The sequence below is a fragment of the Oncorhynchus kisutch genome, linkage group LG24 (assembly GCF_002021735.2).
Source record: "Oncorhynchus kisutch isolate 150728-3 linkage group LG24, Okis_V2, whole genome shotgun sequence".
Classification (NCBI taxonomy): Eukaryota; Metazoa; Chordata; class Actinopteri; order Salmoniformes; family Salmonidae; genus Oncorhynchus; species Oncorhynchus kisutch.
In genome coordinates, this window is record NC_034197.2 from 13103364 (window position 1) to 13124609 (window position 21246).

A 21246-nucleotide genomic window follows, 5' to 3' on the forward strand; every position below is an offset into this window, starting at 1 on the left:
GAGAGAGAGGATGAGGAAGGAGAGGAGGAGAGCGGAGGGAGAGATGAAGGAGGATTGAGCGAGTAGCGATGAAGGAAGGAGAGCGAGGGAGAGATGAAGGAAGGAGAGCGAGAGAGATATGAAGGAAGGAGAGCGAGAGAGAGATGAAGGAAGGAAGGAGAGAGAGATGAAGGAAGGAAGGAGAGAAAGAGAGATGAAGGAAGGAGAGAGAGAGAATGATAGGAAGGGATGAGAGAGAGATGAAGGAAGGAGAGAGAGATAGAAAGGAAGGATGAGAGAGAGATGAAAGGAAGAGAGAGAGATGAAGGAAAGAGAGGAGAGGATGAAGGACGAGAGAGAGAGATGTAGGAACGAGAGAGAGAGATGAAGGAAGGAAGGAGAGAGAGAGATGAAGGAAGGAGAGAGAGAGAGATGAAGGAAGGAGAGAGAGAGAGATAGAGATGAAGGAATGAGAGAGAGAGAGATGAATGAATGAAGGAGAGAGAGAGATGAAAGAGAGAGAAAGAGATGAAGGAAGGAGAGAAAGAGATGAAGGAAGGAGAGAGAGGGAGATGAAGGAAGGCGAAAGGGAGATGAAGGAAGGAGAGAGGGAGAGATGAAGGAAAGAGAGAGAGAGAGATGAAGGAAAGAGAGAGAGAGAGATGAAGGAAAGAGAGAGAGAGAGATGAAGGAAAGAGAGAGAGAGAGATGAAGGAAAGAGAGAGAGAGAGATGAAGGAAAGAGAGATAGAGATGAAGGAAGGAGAGAGAGAGATGAAGGAAGGAGAGAGAGAGATGAAGGAAGGAGAGAGGGAGATGAAGGAAGGAGAGAGGGAGATGAAGGAAGGAGAGAGGGAGATGAACGAAGGAGAGAGAGAGATAAAGGAAGGAGAGAGAGATGAAGGAAGGACCACCCTGTTGAAGAAGAACTTTACTGCAATGCAAGAAATGTAAAACGTTGTGTATTTGAGGCTCAAAAAGGCTTCTGAAGTTTGCAATTTCTACTTTAACATTCCAGATTTGACTTTCCTTCACGAAAAATGTATCAAACCCTTCAAAAAACGTCCACTAATTATAATCCACATAATAATTCACATTTCCCGTTATTTTCCTGCCGTAGCAAACAGACCCAAATTAAACCCTCAATTGGTACAACTCTCTTCCCATCTTTGCTGAGAATTCAAAGGATATTTCTACACAAGAGAAGTCATTGTTGATCAAATGAATGTCTTTGCCATTGTAAATGAAGTACGTATTATCTTGATGAATGGAATCAATACAATTGGTAGATGAATGCACCATTCTGGTCCCCTCCTTAAGGGATCCATATTTCATCAACATCCTCCCATTCTTTTCAACCTCCACTATCTCTTCCCCTTCCAGTATGCCCATAGCAGTTGTGTGAGTGAGTATGTGTGTGTGTACGCGTAATGTGTGCCTAGAGCGCGCGCGTGTGTGTAGCAGTGTGTGTGTCTCCTACCGACGCAGCAGCAGCTTGGGGTGGTTCTTGCTCTCCAGGTTCTTGTCGATGAGGTCAGAGAGCAGGTGTTTGAGCACGTCGGTGGCGTACTCCAGTTTGCCCTGCAGCGCCGTCATGATGAGCGACGCCACGTTGCCGCGGTCGCGCATGGAGAAGGAGCGCTGGAGCTCCAGAGTCCTGATGAAGGTCAGCAGGAACACCTTGTTGTTGATGAGCTGAGCGAAGAGCTTCAGAGCCTTCTCTGTGCTCAGCTGACCGTTACCCGACACCTGCACACAGACCAGGCCGGGACACAGAGGGTTAATACACACTGTACCACACCCACGACATCGAGAGGTTGATAAACACGCTCACACGCATTCCCATTGGAAAATGCTTGTCATAACTGCTACAGTGTATACTTCGTCCCTATTGGACCTTCTGCCCTGAATGAGGTCTCTGTGTCCCTTATAAAGTCAACGTGTCCAGCAACTCAAACTCACTCTCTACTCTCCTGCAGTTATGACGAAGCCCAGCGTGTTCCAGTCAGAGTGAGGGTATTGAGTGTGTTCCAGTCAGAGTGAGTGCATTGAGTGTGTTCCAGTCAGAGTGAGGGTATTGAGTGTGTTCCAGTCAGAGTGAGTGTATTGAGTGTGTTCCAGTCAGAGTGAGTGTATTGAGTGTGTTCCAGTCAGAGTGAGGGTATTGAGTGTGTTCCAGTCAGAGTGAGGGTATTGAGTGTGTTCCAGTCAGAGTGAGGGTATTGAGTGTGTTCCAGTCAGAGTGAGGGTATTGAGTGTGTTCCAGTCAGAGTGAGGATATTGAGTGTGTTCCAGTCAGAGTGAGGGTATTGAGTGTGCTCCAGTCAGAGTGAGTGTGTTGAGTGTGTTCCAGTCAGAGTGAGGGTATTGAGTGTGTTCCAGTCAGAGTGAGGATATTGAGTGTGTTCCAGTCAGAGTGAGGGTATTGAGTGTGTTCCAGTCAGAGTGAGGATATTGAGTGTGTTCCAGTCAGAGTGAGGATATTGAGTGTGTTCCAGTCAGAGTGAGGGTATTGAGTGTATTCCAATCAGAGTGAGGGTATTGAGTGTGTTCCAGTCAGAGTGAGGATATTGAGTGTGTTCCAGTCAGAGTGAGGGTATTGAGTGTGTTCCAGTCAGAGTGAGGATATTGAGTGTGTTCCAGTCAGAGTGAGTGTATTGAGTGTGCTCCAGTCAGAGTGAGGGTATTGAGTGTGTTCCAGTCAGAGTGAGGATATTGAGTGTGTTCCAGTCAGAGTGAGGGTATTGAGTGTGTTCCAGTCAGAGTGAGGATATTGAGTGTGTTCCAGTCAGAGTGAGGGTATTGAGTGTGCTCCAGTCAGTTTATCCCCAGTAGAGGAGGTGGGTCCCATGGCCGCCAGTGAACAGGACATTACCCACGTCATTACTCCCGATGAAGGAGCTGCTGGTGGGTGAAATAGAGTGTGCTGGGACCCTGTACTGGGACCTATGTGTGTGTGTGGTGCTGGTGTGTGTGTGTGTATTTGTCTGTGTGTGTGTGTGTGTGTGTGTGTGTGTGTGAGGCCAAAGGGCAGAGAGGCAGAGCTGCATACTGGTATCAGTCTCCCTCTGGGCACTGTGGTGCTTATGGAGGGCATGCCGCAGGGGAGTGATGTTGAAGCTCTTACCATTTCCCCTCTCTCTCTCTTCCCTCTCCCTTTTTCACTTCTTCATCAATTCTCAATTCCACTCACTCACTCACCCTCCCTCCCTCTCTCCCTCCCTCTCTTTAACTCTCTCAAACACTCCCATTCCCCCCTCTCCATTTTCTCTCCCTCTCCCCCCTCCAGTCTCTCCGTACCTCCAGTTCTCTGAGAACAGGGTGGTCCTCGATGCCAGGGAAGAGGACTCTCCTCCCTCCCTCCCTTTAACTGTCTCAAACTCTCCCATTCCCTGCTCTCCATTTTCTCTCCCTCTCCCCCCTCCAGTCTCTCCGTACCTCCAGTTCTCTGAGAACAGGGTGGTCCTCGATGCCAGGGAAGAGGACTCTCATGGCGTAGGTCCTGTAGTCCAGGTGAGGGATACCAGCTCTGTCCAGATCACTGGTCAGCTCATTGATGTCCGTCTGCAGCTCAGCAAATGCTGGTGGGGGGGTAGACAGAGCAGACATGAGCAGGGCTGTTAGTATAGATCAACTGATCAACTGATCTCACAGACCTGTTAGTTTTTCTTTAACTTCTTGGATATAGGGGGCGCTCTATTAATTTATGGATAAAAAAACGTGCCCGTTTTAAGCGCAATATTTTGTCAGGAAAAGATGCTCGACTATGCATATAATTGGCAGCTTTGGAAAGAAAAAACACTCTGACGTTTCCAAAACTGCAAAGATATTATCTGTGAGTGCCACAGAACTCATGCTACAGGCGAAACCAAGATGAAACTTCAAACAGGAAATGAGCAGAATTTTTGAGGCTCTGTTTTCCATTGTCTCCTTATATGGCTGTGAATGCGCCAGGAATGAGCATGCCCTTTCTGTCGTTTCTCCAAGGTGTCTGCAGCATTGTGACGTATTTGTAGGCATATCATTGGAAGATTGGCCATAAGAGACTACATGTACCAGGGGTCCGCCCGGTGTCCTTTGTCTAAATTGGTGCGTAATCTACAAGCTGCACGCAGTCATCCAGTGATTGAGAGGAGAGAGGAGGCTTCCACGAACGATATATCATGAAGAGATATGTGTTTCAGTCGATATTATGGAGTTAATTTGGAAAAAGTTTGGCGTTTTGATGACTGAATTTCAGTTTTTTTTGGTAGCCAAACGTGACGCACCAAACGGAGCGATTTCTCCTAAACAAATAATCTTTCAGGAAAAACTGAGCATTTGCTATCTAACTGAAAGTCTCCTCATATTAAACATCCGAAGTTCTTCAAAGGTAAATGATTTATTTGAATGCTTTTCTGGTTTTTGTGAAAATGTTGCCTGCTGATGCTAACGCTAAATGCTACGCTAGCTACGCTAGCTGTTACACAAATGCTTGTTTTGCTATGGTTGAGAAGCATATTTTCACAATCTGAGATGACAGTGTTGTTAACAAAAGGCTAAGCTTGAGAGCTAGCATATTCATTTCATTTGCGATTTTCATGAATAGTTAACGTTGTGTTATGCTAATGAGCTGCGGGGATAATTACACTCCTGGGTACAGGTTTTTTTCGTAGCTAAACGTGATGAACAAAACAGAGCGATTTGTCCGCAACAAATAATATTTTTGGAAAAACTGAACATTTGCTATCTAACTGAGAGTCTCCTCATTGAAAACATCCGAAGTTCTTCAAAGGTAAATTATTTATTTGAATGCTTTTCTGTTTTTTGTGAAAATGTCCAACCTCTCCACAATGGCCAAGACCAGAGAGCTGTGTAAGGACATCAGGGTTAAAATTGTAGACCTGCACAAGGCTGGGATAGGCTACAGGACAATAGGCAAGCAGCTTGGTGAGAAGGCAACAACTGTTGGCGCAATTATTAGAAAATGGAAGAAGGGCTCCATGCAAGATCTCACCTCGTGGGGCATCAATGATTATGAGGTAGGTGAGGGATCAGCCCAGAACTACACGGCAGGACCTGGTCAATGACCTGAAGAGAGCTGGGACCACAGTCTCAAAGAAAACCATTAGTAACACACTATGCCGTCATGGATTAAAATCCTGCAGCGCACGCAAGGTCCCCCTGCTCAGGCCAGCGCATGTCCAGGCCCGTCTGAAGTTTGCCAATGACCATCTGGATGATCCAGAGGAGGAATGGGAGAAGGTCATGTGGTCTGATGAGACAAAAATAGAGCTTTTTGGTCTAAACTCCACTCGCCGTGTTTGGAGGAAGAAGGATGAGTACAACCCCAAGAACACTATCCCAACCATGAAGCATGGAGGTGGAAACATCATTCTTTGGGGATGCTTTTCTGCAAAGGGGACAGGACGACTGCACCATATTGAGGGGAGGATGGATGGGGTCATGTATCGCGAGATCTTGGCCAACAACCTCCTTCCCTCAGTAAGAGCATTGAAGATGGGTCGTGGCTGGGTCTTCCAGCATGACAACGACCCAAAACACACAGCCAGGGCAACTAAGGAGTGGCTCCGTAAGAAGCATATCAAGGTCCTGGAGTGGCCTTGCCAGTCTCCAGACATGAACCCAATAGAACATCTTTGGAGGGAGCTGAAAGTCTGTATTGCCCAGCGACAGCCCCGAAACCTGAAGGATCTGGAGAAGGTCTGTATGGAGGAGTGGGACAAAATCCCTGCTGCAGTGTATGCAAGCCTGGTCAAGAACTACAGGAAATGTATGATCTCTGTAATTGCAAACAAAGGTTTCTGTACCAAATATTAAGTTCTGCTTTTCTGATGTATCAAATACTTATGTCATGCAATAAAATGCAAATGAATTACTTAAATATCATACAATGTGATTTTCTGGATTTTCACAGTTGAAGTGTACCTATGATAAAAATTACAGACCTCTACATGCTTTGTAAGTCGGAAAACCTGCAGAATTGGCAGTGTATCAAATATTTGTTCTCCCCACTGTACATGCATAAATCACACACATAACAACCCCCCCAAACACACACACACAATCCCTTCCGGTGGCCAGTAAATTGGCTGTACTATACAGTATCTGAGCTCCTGTGTGTCGGTCTCCTGCTGTTAGCAGCTGCAGGTGAGAGGTGGATAATTGGCCCCATCCTGACTGAGTCCAGCACTGCCCTGAGGGAGATCCCTTAGCCTCTCTACAGCCAAATTTCCCACCTACCCCCCCCAGCCCCCCTGCTACCCCAGCCCAGGGCTCAGACTCAGACCCCTGGTGTGGAACCCAGGTACCTAGCAGCCCTTCTAAATCCACCCTCGGGGCACTAGGCTCCTCCTGGCCACAGCTACTGGTTTAAATGACCTCTCGGCCTGTCTCCTGGCCTGTGTGTCTGATTGTAGCCAGGGCTTTAGCTCTGTAAACCCCATGCAGCCATGTGCTGCTCTGCTCACTCCCCCAGCTGGGCCTGACAACAGCCCAAAGCCCCACAGACATAGAGCGGACCTCACTATTAACTCCTCTACTCTGCCACCGCCCTGACACAACTCAGATTAACGAGGCAATGACATTTGGAGGCAGAGGAGGCTGCTGAGGGGAGGACGGCTCATAATAATGGCTGGAACGGAGTGAATGGAATGGGATTAAACACCTGGAAACCGCTCCAGCCATCACCACAGGCCTGTCCTCCCCAATTAAAGTGCCACCAACCTCCTGTGTTTGGAGGATGTACCATTCTAGTATGCTATTTATTCTGTATGTCCCACCTTCTATATGTAGGTTGGCATTTATTGCCATGAATCTTGCCTCAGAGGCAGCTCTGCAGAGTGGTCACTAGCTGGCACAGCCACAAAGTCATAAAACTTCATTTTAAACCCAACCCTAAATTAAAACCAAAAACCGATAAAAAATGTTCATGAATTTTTACGATATAGACCATTTTGACTTTGCAGCTGTATCCACCCAGCGGAAAAGAAAAAAAAAATCGCTCAGTTCTGCCTCCAGGGCCAGATTCATGACAATAAACATCAACCCGTCTTCTATACATCCTTTATGTTGGGACAGTCTACATTCAGAGTGGTAAAAGCTGTGTTCAGGGTGGCTGGCAGGGAATACATAGCACAAGGAGAGAATGGAGAACTACTGACGTATTCAACCCGTTCTCAATTGACACAAGGCTATACGGGAGTCTCTCACAAGACACCTTCACTGACCATAGTCATATGTAACATCTAACAGCATAACACAACAGATTAGACCAACTGGAATGACTCCCGGTTGCACTAAAAGAGCTGTGAGAAAACCACGCCCCAAAATATTAGAATGACCCACCGGCCCTACATTTTAGTTATCACTAAAAGAGCTGTGAGAAAACCACGTCCCAAAATATTAGAATGACCCACCGGCCATACATTTTAGTTATCACTAAAAGAGGAAAGAATCAGTTTTTTAACTGCAAAGAACCATTGAAGGGCTCAAAGGGTTATTTGAGTCAGTATGGTTCCACATTGAATGGTTCCACATCCTTCCCAAATAACCCTTGAGGAATCCTCATTTTTCTGTGTGCATGGGCGCGTGTGTGTGTGGGTGTGTGTGCGTGCGTGCGTGTAGGACAGAGTTCAGCACTAATACAATTTTAAATGAGGCCATGCCTTTACAACAAACTCTGTGCAAACACACACAGACCAGAACACACATGCCGCACACACACACACAATGCTTCCTGTGCGTCCATGATACAGAAAATGCCAGCATGAAATAAAGATGATATGCCGTTCCAGATCTGTTCACAGGAAAACGTTGTGTTTATCAGTGTGTTTGTGTGTGTGTGTGTGTAAGTGAACGAGTCAGTGTGTGTGAACAATAGACAAGCACCATGTGCATCTAGTGTGCCACGATCGGGGTCACACACACAGAGCAAACTAAAGTAGCAGCGACTGTGTGCCAGACAAAACCTGACTCACTGACCCCTGATTCACAATACCTTATATTACGCTATGCAGCACACAGCACCAGTAATTGACTTACTACGCGGAAATACCCATTTGTGTCTTTCATGTGAGTCAATGCACTCTCACTGTCGTCATTTAACCCGTGAACTCAGCCTGCATAGCTCAGTCATTAGCCCTTCTAGGAGACCGCAATCAAAGTGTCTCAGAAACGGCTCCGTAGAGCAGAAGAGGACCAAACGTAATTGTCGTACTCGTCACAGACATTTTGATTTCAGTTTCCAATGTAATCACGTTACTTTGTTGTCTCTGGGCTCCACCGACCCTTCTGTACTCGATACGATAGTTTGTGAGAGTTGCAACTAATAGTCTATGGTTGATTTGTTGAATAAACTCATTGATGCATATCAATGGCACTGCTAGAGTCTGCAGATGGACTGTCTAAATAATGTGTTACCCACCTTCCTTGCACTCCAGGGCGACCCGGGACTCCAGGTTGTCCATCTGCATCTGCAGGCGCTTCAGGGTGAGGTCATTCTCCCGCGACTTGCGTTTGTACGCGATGAGGACGAGGATGACGATGATGAGGAGAAGGCCTCCACCGGCGGCAATGCTGACGATGGCGGGGAGGGTGAGCAGGCTGTCTGACAGGATGTTTACTGACCCCGGAGACACATGGAGACCACCTACCTGCACCTGAATATCACACACACACACACACAGAGAAACACACGTATTCAAACACACACACACACACACACAGAAACACACGCATTCAAACACACACACACACAGAGAAACACACGCATTCAAACACACACACACACACACACACACACCACACACACACACACACACAGAGAGAAACACACACATTCAAACAGAGAAACACACGCATTCAAACACACGCACACACAGAGAAACACACACGTTCAAACGCACACACACAGGCATGCAGGCACACACATTAGATTCAGTTAAATAAACCCATCCAGCGCACAGACACAGTGTGCATAGACACACACACACAGACACAGTGTGCATAGACAGACACACACACACACACAGACACACCAACACACCCCGTCATCGAGGACAGTGAAGAGTGGAGTTCTGGGGACTTCCACTCAATAAGTGAGCAGACTGGTAGAAATAATTGTGGTGGATTCTAACAGAACGTTTTGACGGCTAGAGCCCAGTAACACTGCCCTCACTTTGACCTGAAAGAACAACCACGAACGTGCCAGAATAATGGAGTTCACAGGTCAAACGTCAACGGAAATGAAACTACGTAGACACTCCGACACACAGAGAGACAGGAAGAGGGTGTGTGTGTCCAAACCGCTGTGTGTGTGTGTCAGTGCGCGCGCGCACGTGTGTGTGTGTTTGGACAGACATGATTGACGTACCATGACTTTGTACTGGCCCGTGAGGTTAGGGGGCTCACACAGCAGCTGGGTCTCAGACACGGTGACAGAGCAGGGGGTCTCCCCGATCAACACAGTGTAGTTGAGCTTCACCCCCCCTGAGGCATGAGGCACCAGGTTTCTGCCCTGTGGGGGGATTATTGAAACCTCAAGTCATCTTAAAATAATGTCTTGTTTGTTATGATACAGCAGTTATGATACATTTATAACGTAGAACACATTGTCATACTAAGATGTTTATACCTCAGGCATGACTGCAGTTTAATGGTAGCTGTCAAGTCCCCTAAACCCTCTTTTGGTTTCTAAAATCTAGGCGAGTTACTGTAAAGGCCCTGTAAAAATACTTTTATGGATAATTTTTGATTGATTGACTGATGACGATCCCACGTCCTTCTGCCGTACCTTGAGAATGATGGGCGAGCCGGGCTTCTGTTCCAGGACTCCATTGGTGCTGAGAGGTTCAAAGTATGGGTTGGGGTAGTAGAGGAAGATGGTTTTGTTATAGACTAGCAGAGTCTGGACGTTGTTGAAGATGAACCCAAACTCATCAGCGTGTTTGACCGTGTCCAGGCCTGGACGGTACTCTGCCACCAGGGATGGAGCAAAGCAATTCATACTGGTGGTGTTCAGAACCTTACACACCTTAGACGGGGAGGGGCAGAGAGGGAGGGAAAGAGAGACATTAGCTTCTGAGATGCTTCATGCGCCAAAAGACTGAAACAGGCCACCAATCCACCCTAGCCAGCCATCCTGCTCTAACAACCGAAGCTTTCCAATATGAGATGTGAGACGAGAGCAAGTCAAGCGGGATGAGCTGAGACAGTTCAGCACAGTTCATCCGTCTGCCTCTACTCTTTTCATCCCAAAAGCCGAAAGAGTAGATTCATAACATGTAGCCCAACAATCACCTGCTGTAATACCATGCCAAAATCCGCTGTTAATTGAATGTTACCCTTCATACAACAGCACACACTGGCAGAGCTAAGAGCTTGAGGCTGATAATATTGACACCAAGCACGCTACTTTTCAGATCTCTCCTCCAGTGGTGCTGATGGAGCCTAAAACTGAGAACAGTGAGATGATGAAGTGTGTCCGTCGACACAGGACATTGGGGGCACTGGGGATATCCCCCACTCTACTGGTCACAGATCCTAGTCTGGCATGTTGAGGTGAACAACACTCCTCCCTGCCTGTATGCCCAGGAGTGGCCATTTTCCCTGTGAGGGAACGAGGGTAGGACCTGCAGCACTATCACTAACAGTAGAGGAACCTGATTGATTACTGTGCTGCACTCCTGCTGCTGGGAGCCTTTTACACCCCCCCCCCCCCCCCCCCTTCTCTCTCTCTATCTCTCTCAGAGGAGAAACTTAATTAGAGCTAAATATCTTCAAAGCTTCACAGCGCCAGCAAAGTACCATGCCTCTTACCTGTTGTCCTCTGCTCTAGTCTAGACCCGGGGGGGGGGGGGGGGGGGGGGGGGGGGGGGACCAGCGATCGATAAGAACTCATCTCGTACAAACTTGGTCCCACCATCTATTGCATTTGGCAGGAAGAAAAAGCTAAGCAATGCAGACACAGTCTTTTCTAAGGCAGTGCACAGCCTAAGTGTGCAGCAGGGGGAATTGTCTTAGCTACTCAAGCCATGCTCTTTGAGGTGGAACTACAGAAGTCAACCACAGAGTACAACTACAGCGTACAATGGTCTTTCTCCGTGCAGGAAGGCATACGCGGCTGCATTATCAAGTAGCTAGTTGCATGGTAACATAGTCTTTGGACTGGTGCTGCTGGAGGTCTGTGGAGCGTTGGGTTGGGTTCAGCAGGGAGGCAGCTCTGCTCCCAGAGAAGAAACTGAGCTAACCCAAACACGGTTCGCACAGTACAGCTTTTAGCAGCGGTTGGGCTCGGTGTCTTTGTGTTGGCCCACACCGCGAGGCCTAAATGATCCCATGCGACTCCTGTAGTGTAGTGACATCGAAAATGGAGTTTGCATGTTAGTGAGAACCGGAATACGAAAGAGAGGGAGGGAGAGAGAGAGAGAGAGAGGCTAAGCCCTTTTAAAAACGGATACAACTCTGTTGCTCTGCTGACCCACTTTCTCCAAGCATCTACTACTGTAATCCCATTATACTGTATGTTACAGAGAGAGCTTAGATGAGAGTTAGAGAGAAAATACCGTGGGAAATACATACTGTCTAGTGGAGTCTGATCTTGTGCTGGCTATGATTATCAAAAGCTATTGGTGAATGTATGTACTTATTCACTTGAAAGATTCCTGCCAATAAGTATTTCTTTAGCTAGATTTTCTGAGGGCTCTATTTGAACAAACCTAAACACAGTGGTACATCTAAGCGCTGGCGGTAGAGCTCTCGGTCCCTGTGTGTGTCAGACATATCTCCACAGCCGGTATGAGCGTAGTAGCTGGCGGTGCCGCGAAAGGGCTGGGTTTTGATGAATAAACAAGTTGCAGGTGAAACGAGGGAGGTGGCCACTCATCCGAAAATCAAGGCGCAATGGGTTTGTCTAAAGTTCTGTCGGTTATTGTCGTTGTCGTCAACTCCAATTCGGCTTGGGGCCCGGTGACGAGTGATGGCAACAGAAGAAGGAACAAAAACATGCAGTGGGTGTTGAATACGTTTGGAGTGTTGTCAGTCAACATCGTCATAAACGCTTCACCGGGTATAGGCCTTTACGCATCGCACTTCTCATCAAAAAAAAATAAATACTAGATGGTATTGAATGCGTAAGGCGCACTCTCAATAACCAAGATGTAGCCTTGGCCTACCATTGATACTGCATTATAGGACTGAATAATTAAATACGATTGAAGGAGCACGTCTTTGATAACCGAACAAGAGGCGCTCTTTGAAAAGCCGAAAGGAGTATACCCCGCTGATACAGTAGGCCCACGTGAATTGTGAATGGTGCATAAACCTCAGGAGTAGACATCTAGAAACGATTTGTGGATAGGCTACTTGGCTAATGCATGGCCACGATGAGAAAGACAGCAGACACATTGCTGTTGAACCAGCTTTCTCTATAATAGGGTAAGGGTCGCCTATACGGACTTGTTTTTTAATCAAATGAAACGGAAAACAAGCAATTGTTAGAGGAAGTAAAATGTTTCGGAATGTGAGTGTCATCGGATTACCTCATCTCTCGTTCCATGATGTCCATATAGCCTACATGAAGAGTTGTTTTTACTCACATCCACTGTAATAACGGCAGCTGGCTAAAAGAATGTAATAGCCTACATAGATGAAAAGGGGATGTAGACTCACTGTTTTGCTGCTGTCAAACTTGACCTTTTAATAAAGCTTAGGTGATAAAAACCAAATTCAAACCGGTTTCACGAGCTAAACCCTTTATTGATAGTCTTGACTGCTTAGCGAATGCATTGGGCAGGACAACAAAAAAGGTTTTTTAATCAAATGAAACGAAATGAGAAAAAACAAACATGTTTTTGAAAAATGTTTCTAAATACGAGGTTTACGGCACAAAAAGCACATCTCTCTTGTTCCATGGGCACTGTAAGTCACTGGTGGAAAAGCTGCGCTTCCGTTGTTAAGCCATAACCAACCGCGTTACCTTTAAAACCAGCTTTCGGTTGGTCTTAAATATCCCCACCAGCGCATTCTGAAATTGGCACTTTGGCGCACGTTTTTAAGGACACACCTCAGACATCGCCACCCTTCCCACCTCAGCACAAGACAGGTAAATGACTGATCCTGGCGCTAAGAATTTAAAAAAGAAGAGCGCCGGATTTAACAGGTAGAAAATGCAAACGGGTGTGGGTTTGACAATTGCGCTGGCTTAACGCCAATAATTTCAGAGACCGTCTCACAAAAGTTCCATGTCGCTGTTATTTCCATGCTATAAACAGTGACGTGATACAGACAGGCACATATGCTACCACAGCATCTTTCCCTTCCTGCCTGTCTGTCTCTGTCTTGGTTGGAACCGAACAGCGATGTATATGCAAGTCAACTACTATGGCTCCCACTACCATCTGTTCAGAGCTGGAGTGGCTGGATGGATGCTGCATGTGTTCAACACACACTCTCTGTGCGTGTGTGTGTGTGTGTGTGTGTGTGTGTGTGTGTGTGTGTGAGGGTGGGGGGACTCAATTGTTCCTTCTCTTCCCTCCCTTCCTGAATCGTTTCTTCGGAGTGTGTTGATCTAAAGAGGTCACAGTCTGAATATGTCACTGAGCTTGGTGCTGCTACACTGAGTCTACAAAACATTAAGAACACCTTCCTAACATCGAGTTGCGCACCTCCCGGCACCTACTACCATACCCCATTCGAAGGGCACTTCAATCTTTCTGTTTTGCCCCTTCAGCCTGTGAATGGCACACACACACACAATCCTTTGTCTCAAGGTTTAAACATCCTTATTTAACCCGTCTTCTCCCATTCACTAATTGAAGTGACATCAATAAGGGATCGTAGCTTTCGCCTGGATTCACCTGGTCAGTCTGTGTCATGGAAAGAGCAGGTGTCCTTAATGTTTTGTACACTCCGTGCATATGGTAAGTGATCAGGGTTGTGAAGGGGGGAATAGTGGCATCTGAGTCCCACGCCGGGCAGGGATATCATACGCTGTCAATTATTCCACTGTAGGAATAGTTATTCTGTCAACCACCAGCTTGGAAAAGCTTCAGGTATTCTACTCCAACCAGACACATTTCAATTCAATGCAATCAGATCTATTATGAAACATGCCTTTTCCACAAATCCTGTACAGTCTTAGCTATCTGTCCTTAGTCTTCATCCCGTTCCTCATCCAGTATACAGGTGCTCCAGGTCAACAGCTATAAAATAATTGGAATCTTGCCTCCTATTATTTTTGCCCTGACTGGCACTGGATGGTGATGGAAGAGGCGCGTTGTACAGCAGCAGCTGTAACGTGAACAGTCTGGCCCCCTGGCTGAATCCATTATAAGAGAATCTACTGCAGTCTGCAGCAGCCCACTCAGCCCAGGCACCACACGCCAGGTCTCTGACTTGGTGAGAGGGAGGCAGTAGAGGAGGGACGGGAGGACAGGAGGAAATAGGCTCCAGGGGTCATGAGTAGGAGAGAGGAGACAGCTCTGTAAAGGCCAAGGGTCAAAGGTTATGTGAGCAATATTCTTGCCCATGAGTGATATCACTCCTACACTTCATCCACTTCTTTCAATGTCCTGTTTGTTTCCACCAGCTGGTAATGCTGGCAGTAGCTCTCTCATATTAGTCACATCTGACGGCCGTGGAACAAGACGAACGACAACAGCTGATGAAATGTTTTGTACAAGCTGGAGGTTGTGATGGTGCTGAATGTACACATTGCAGCTGTGCCATACTGAACAGGTGAAAAATAATCTCATACTAAATGAGAGTGGACGGTGCTGTGAAATATCCACTGGGCGACCAGGCTGTTAGTGTAGCCTAGCGATGAATAATGCCCTGCGTTGTTCCACAGTCAATATAACCGTGTATTGGGAAGGTGGCCAGGAGAGTAGAACATTCAGAGTTTAGAGAGGAGGGATGATGGAGAGTTTCAAGTGGAGGGGAGGGATGGATGGAGACTGGAGAGAGGAGGGGAGAGATGGGTGTAGAGTTTAGAGAGGAGGAGAGGGATGGATGGAGACTGGAGAGAGGAGGGATGGATGGAGACTGGAGAGAGGAGGGGAGAGATGGATGGAGAGTTTATAGAGGAGGTGAGGGATGGATGGAGACTGGAGAGAGGAGGGGAGGGATGGATAGAGAGTTTAGAGAGGAGGAGAGGGATGGATGGAGAGTTTAGAGAGGAGGGGAGGGATGGATGGAGAGTTTAGAGAGGAGGAAAGGGATGGATAGAGAGTTTAGAGAGGAGGGGAGGGATGGATGGAGAGTTTAGAGAGGAGGAGAGGGATGATGGAGAGTTTAGAGAGGAGGGGAGGGATGGATGGAGAGTTTAGAGAGGAGGTAAGGGATGGATGGAGAGTAGAGAGGTGGGGAGGGATGGATGGAGACTGGAGAGAGGAGGGGAGGGATGGATGGAGAGATTAGAGAGGAGGTGAGGGATGGATGTAGAGTTTAGAGAGGACGAGAGGGATGGATGGAGAGTTTAGAGAGGACGAGAGGGATGGATGGAGAGTTTAGAGAGGAGGAGAGGGATGGATGTAGAGTTTAGAGAGGTGGGGAGGGATGGATGGAGACTGGAGAGAGGAGGGGAGGGATGGATGGAGAGTTTAGAGAGGAGGGGAGGGATGGATGTAGAGTTTAGAGAGGAGGAGAGGGATGAATGGAGACTGGAGAGAGGAGCAGAGGGATGGATGTAGAGTTTAGAGAGGAGGGGAGGGATGGATGTAGAGTTTAGAGAGGAGGGGAGGGATGGATGTAGAGTTTAGAGAGGAGGAGAGGGATGTATGTAGAGTTTTGAGAGGAGGGGAGGGATGGATGGAGACTGGAGAGAGAAGGGGAGGGATGGATGTAGAGTTTAGAGAAGAGGAGAGGGATGAATGGAGACTAGAGAGAGGAGGGGAGGGGTGGATGTAGAGTTTAGAGAGGAGGGGAGGGATGGATGTAGAGTTTAGAGAGGAGGAGAGGGATGAATGGAGACTGCAGAGAGGAGGGGAGGGATGGATGTAGAGTTTAGAGAGGAGGGGAGGGATGGATGGAGACTGGAGAGAGGAGGGGAGGGATGGATGTAGAGTTTAGAGAGGAGGGGAGGGATGGCTGGAGACTGGAGAGAGGAGGGGAGGGATGGATGGAGAGTTTAGAGAGGAGGGGAGGGATGAATGGAGACTGGAGAGAGGAGGAGAGGGATGGATGTAGAGCTTAGAGAGGAGGGGAGGGATGGATGGAGAGTTTAGAGAGGAGGAAAGGGATGGATAGAGACTGGAGAGAGGAGGGGAGGGATGGATGGAGAGTTTAGAGAGGAGGTGAGGGATGGATGTAGAGTTTAGAGAGGAGGGGAGGGATGGATGGAGACTGGAGAGAGGAGGGGAGGGATGGATGTAGAGTTTAGAGAGGAGGGATGGATGGAGACTAGAGAGAGGAGGGGAGGGATGGATGGAGAGTTTAGAGAGGAGGTGATGGATGGATGGAGAGTTTAGAGAGGAGGGGAGGGATGGATGGAGACTGGAGAGAGGAGGGGAGGGATGGATGTAGAGTTTAGAGAGGAGGGATGGATGGAGACTAGAGAGAGGAGGGGAGGGATGGATGGAGAGTTTAGAGAGGAGGTGATGGATGGATGGAGAGTTTAGAGAGGAGGTGAGGGATGGATGGAGACTGGAGAGAGGAGGGGAGGGATGGATGTATAGTTTAGAGAGGAGGAGAGGGATGGATGGAGAGTTTAGAGAGGAGGGGAGGGATGGATGGAGACTGGAGAGAGGAGGGGAGTGATGGGTGTGGAGTTTAGAGAGGAGGAGAGGGATGGTGCAGCTGTAGTGGATGAGGGTGAAAGAACCTGAGAAGACTGGAAGACGGTGAAAAGAGACAGAGGAGGAAAGCCTGTCTTATTAACCATGCCTTTACCTTGAGGTAGAGAGAGGGAGCAAGATGTATCTATAGTGGAGTCTCACCATCTATTCCTTCTATGCATCTGCTCATCACGTCAGTCTATCTGAGTGTTCATTGTATGTCTCTTGGGGTGAGGTCTTTTATACAGTTTCCTAGTAGGACAATACTCTAAAGAGAAAGGTCTGATTGCATAAGGACTGTAAGTGCTGTGCTGCTTGATAGACCTAGTGAAGAGTAGGGCGCTCTCTCTCTCTCTCTGATCAGCTCAAATTGCTGTTGATCGCTTCCACTTCTGACAGTCTGGCTGTGTCCCAAATGCAACCCTATCCCCCTATGTAAACACACTACTTTTGACCAGTGCCATTGGGCTCTGGTTGAAAGTAGTGCAACATGTAGGGAATAGGGTGCCATTTGGGAGATAACCTCTATCTATCTCATGATGACATCACATCAGCCAGGCAGACTTCTTAATGGGGGTAAAATGTGGCATGTGAAATTCTCTTGGAGGAAATGGGAGGGTGGGTCTATGAGGGGAAAAATACACCTTTTAGCTTTAATCAGGGACAATGATTAATGTTTCAATTGTGAACCAGTGACAGGTACAGAGCGTGTCAAAGAAAATTGTCTCCCTTTCTGTGCCTTCTCCTTTGTGAAGAATCGTGTGCAGGTGACGAGAGGGAAGGATGGAAGAAGGGAGACGAGAGAGGCAATTTAGTGGAAGGCAAGTGACACTTCGAAGGCTGACATGACAGGCCCTCTCTCGGCTGGGCCCTGATTGCACGGCTTTCTGCCTTTCCCCCCGCGACAAATACGAAAGGGAGGGATGAAGAGATACGTAATTGTAACCTCAGCAGTTAACAAAAATTCACATGGCGGCTTCTTCCCTTCCCCTCTTCTGGAGCGAGGGAATCAAAGAGGAGCCGGGTGTCTGTGAGAGGAGCTCGGTAGGTGTGTGTGTGTGTGTGTGGGGGGGGGGGGGGGGACTGCACTTTAAAGGAGAAAGCCGCAGAGCTCTCAAAGCATTCTGCCTGCTCCTGACTGACGCACCAGACAGCACCCACACACAAGTCAAATCCTATTTCAGCTCAGAGGTTTCCAAGAATTCTTTCTGATCTGACCCAGTTCTCTCTTTGTGTGAATAAAGCAGCGAGACTGTCTGTCGTCAGACCCAAAATGGCTGGGTTTCTTCGTATAAAAAGGGTCTGATGGGGTAACTGTGTACATGGACACATGTAATAGAACAAAGGACTAGGTTACAGTTTTGATGTAGGCTACTGGAGTAATCATGAAGAAACCTCAGGACCCCTCAGAACCACTTTAGTGCAGAACACTCTGTCCTGCTGGGGGGGGGGTTGTGAATGCAGAAGGTAAGGAGACGCCACCTTGGAGAAAATCTGTTCAAATGTTCTCGAAAATGATGATCTGAGACGCACAGAGCAGTGTTCTGGTGAAGTGGGATATCAGTCACGTAGAAGCCGTTTCAGTCAAAGAGGAAGACTTCAGAGCACGGTCATAGAGTGTGTGTGCCTGCCTGTGTGTGTGTGAGTGAGTGAGTGTGCAGTAGGCATCTGACTACAGTGTGTGTGTACGTATACAATATGTCTTTATGATTGACAGTATTTCCTGGCATGAAGCACTTGTTCCGCACTACCTCTCCCCCCCCACCCCTTTGCCCTCCCCAACCTTCACCCCTACCCACCGACCGTAGCGGTGGAAAAATCCCTTAATTAAACATGGACCCCCAGGAATGGAGAGTAAATGCAATTTGTAACGATTCCTCCGTCCCGCCCGCCTGCCCCTGATTATACAGAGAAGGGCCCTTTATGCTGACCAATGTCTTCTGACAGCACTTCATCTTCTAATGGAAGCCATTAGGAACGGACCAGCCCCCCCCGGTCTCCCCCCAGCCTTCCAAGCCCTCCATCCTGCTTAGCCCCTCCACCCCACTAAGTTCCAACCTTTCAGCCCCCCCCCCCCCCCCCCCCCCTGTGTGAGACTTAACATTCAGGCTGAGTCCTCTGAATAGACAACACGTCTAAGTGGGGTAGAGCAGGTTAGCGTACAGTAGAGCCGGACTGTGTATAGCTGAGGCCCTGACTGACTGGCCATGGTGACGGGAGCCTGTCGGTGGCAAAACGGTCTAATTAAATACTGCATGTGAACCACTCTCCAACTACTCCCTTATTTAAGGAGGCTAGTTAGAGTTAAGGGAGATGTGAGACATGGGTCATGGGGAGGTTGTAGGAAGTAGAGGGAGATGGGAGTTAGCAGGACTTTATATTCCCAACATCGTCGAGACCAAGAGAGTGTGTTGTACTACTCATCCCCAGCATCATCTGGCCTAGTGTGTGTGTGTGTGTGTGTGTGTGTGTGTGTGTGTGTGTGTGTGCGTGTTACTACTCACGTTAACAGACTCGCGGCCGCCGTACTTGACGCGCATCCTGGGCTCCTGCACAACATCCAGATGAGTTCCTGTCACCATCAGAGGAGTGTGGCCGCTGTTTCACACACGCACGCACGCACACACGCACACAAGCACACACACACGCACGCACACACACACACACGTACGCACACATACACACACACGCACGCACACACACACACACACGCACGCACACACACACACAGAGAGCGAGAGAGAGAGAAGTTTTACAAACAAACACACCAGCCAACAACAAGACCTTCTCTGCAAAACTTCCTTCCCTGCACAACCTCAGATAAATAAGAAATCTTCAAACTAACTTGTTCTTTGACAAGGCGTTTTCAGAAGATAATAGGCTTTTGAGGTAAATAAATGATTAAAGATGCTTTTAACTGATTTCACTAGAACTGTAATCAAACACAGTGGAGTTGCTCGGCTTTCAACCACCGAAGGCTTTTAGCTAGCCGTGGTCGCTAGTTAGTATGCAGCGGTCGTAGGTACGTGGCTCGACAGATAATAGACAACACACAACAAAGCCTGTGCTGACCTAAACAACACAGACGGGCAGGACAGGAGCAGGGGTCTTCTCTCTACTGGTAGGACTGTTATCGTGATCGGGACTGTTACTGCGGCTGAGCTGAAGCACTGGGGGTTATATTCGTGAGCAGGCTAGCCAGGGCTGCTGGGAGCACTAGTTGAGCATCACCTAGACAGAAAGTCAAAGAGTCACCAGAATCTTTGTGTGCGTGGTGCTGCTGCAGTTTCATCACCTACAGTCTAGCGGATCTCAGTGGTAAAACAAGAGTTCATCTGAGGTCCACAGAACAAAACGCCCAATGAGCACGCAGCCCCTAACCGATCCATCCAATCGGGAGTACAAGGAGGAGTGAAGCTAGGGTGTAACAGGGTGTGGGCCAGGTAAAATATACTTGTGTGTTGCATCTAATGTATAACGCGCATCTATCTCCTCCCTTCCTGTTGATCTCAGCCACGCATTCCTGGGTTGTGTTTATGTGGACTGCACCCTGGCAGCCCGTTTGATCCCCAGGCCTGAGAGAAGGCATGGGGTGCGGCTCACGCTTCAGAAAAGACAGAATAGGTTTTGACAAAACAAAGCAGTGCACCTCCCCTCTTCTCCCGGTCTCTCAGCGGAGAGAGTGATGGAAGACACGCTGCTCTGTCTTCTCTTCCGGACTCAACTCCATCTCGGCGGCCATCTGCTCCACACTCACGCCTCTGCCACATGTTTGCAGTCTCTCTCTCTCACTCTCACTTAGCCCTCATCATCGCTCTCTTTAATTACAAATCCTGTCTGCCTGGGAGATGCTGCAGCGAGGCGATCCCTACCACCGGCACGTCTGGTCTTTTGTCTGACTACAGCTCTGCACTATCTAACACTGACTCACCCAAGCCAACTCCTGCTGTTAACTAGCAGTGCTGGTGGGGTTAGTTTGATGGTGGCTGCTATGAAGGACTAGGGAGTAGAGAGGGTCCAGTTCCTGATGCTGATTTCGAGGAGTGTCGGTGTTGATGTTACCTGGCGATGCTCCACTCTGGCTCGATGCGCTGGACGGTGGGGTCCTCAATGTAGTCAAAACTCAGACTCTCCTTGACCTGGGCCCGGTCCACGCTCACGCTGATCTGCACCGAACCCACCCCAGTCAGGGAGGGGGCCGAGTAACACACGATCTCCGTCATGGTCCTCCTGCACACACACCCACACACACATCCGCCAACATACAGTCAATGTCTGCATCTCCTCTTCATTTTTCTTCACCTTTCTCTATCCCTCTCTATGGATCCTTGCCCTACCTGTCCACCCCCCTGAAACTAGCCCTGTTCATTAGCCCCCCCCCACCCCCCACTCTTCTCTCCTCTCTCGCCACGGTCAGAATCACAGTGGAGAACAATTAGCCCGGATCTCATTAGAGCTGCCTTGACTTCTCATTCTTACAGCGTTACAATGAGACC

General features: G+C 48.2%; 1 protein-coding gene across 1 annotated transcript in view; it reads right to left on the reverse strand.

Annotated features, from left to right (window-relative positions):
* The window catches only part of LOC109869689 (plexin-A2), a 306452-nt gene that overhangs the window by 37988 nt on the left and 247218 nt on the right, over window positions 1-21246 (reverse strand). Inside the window, 7 exon segments of the mRNA XM_031803557.1 lie at window positions 1459-1727; window positions 3417-3559; window positions 8404-8638; window positions 9352-9495; window positions 9772-10011; window positions 19255-19348; window positions 20813-20980. Of these exon segments, the coding sequence (XP_031659417.1) occupies window positions 1459-1727; window positions 3417-3559; window positions 8404-8638; window positions 9352-9495; window positions 9772-10011; window positions 19255-19348; window positions 20813-20980 (1293 nt within the window).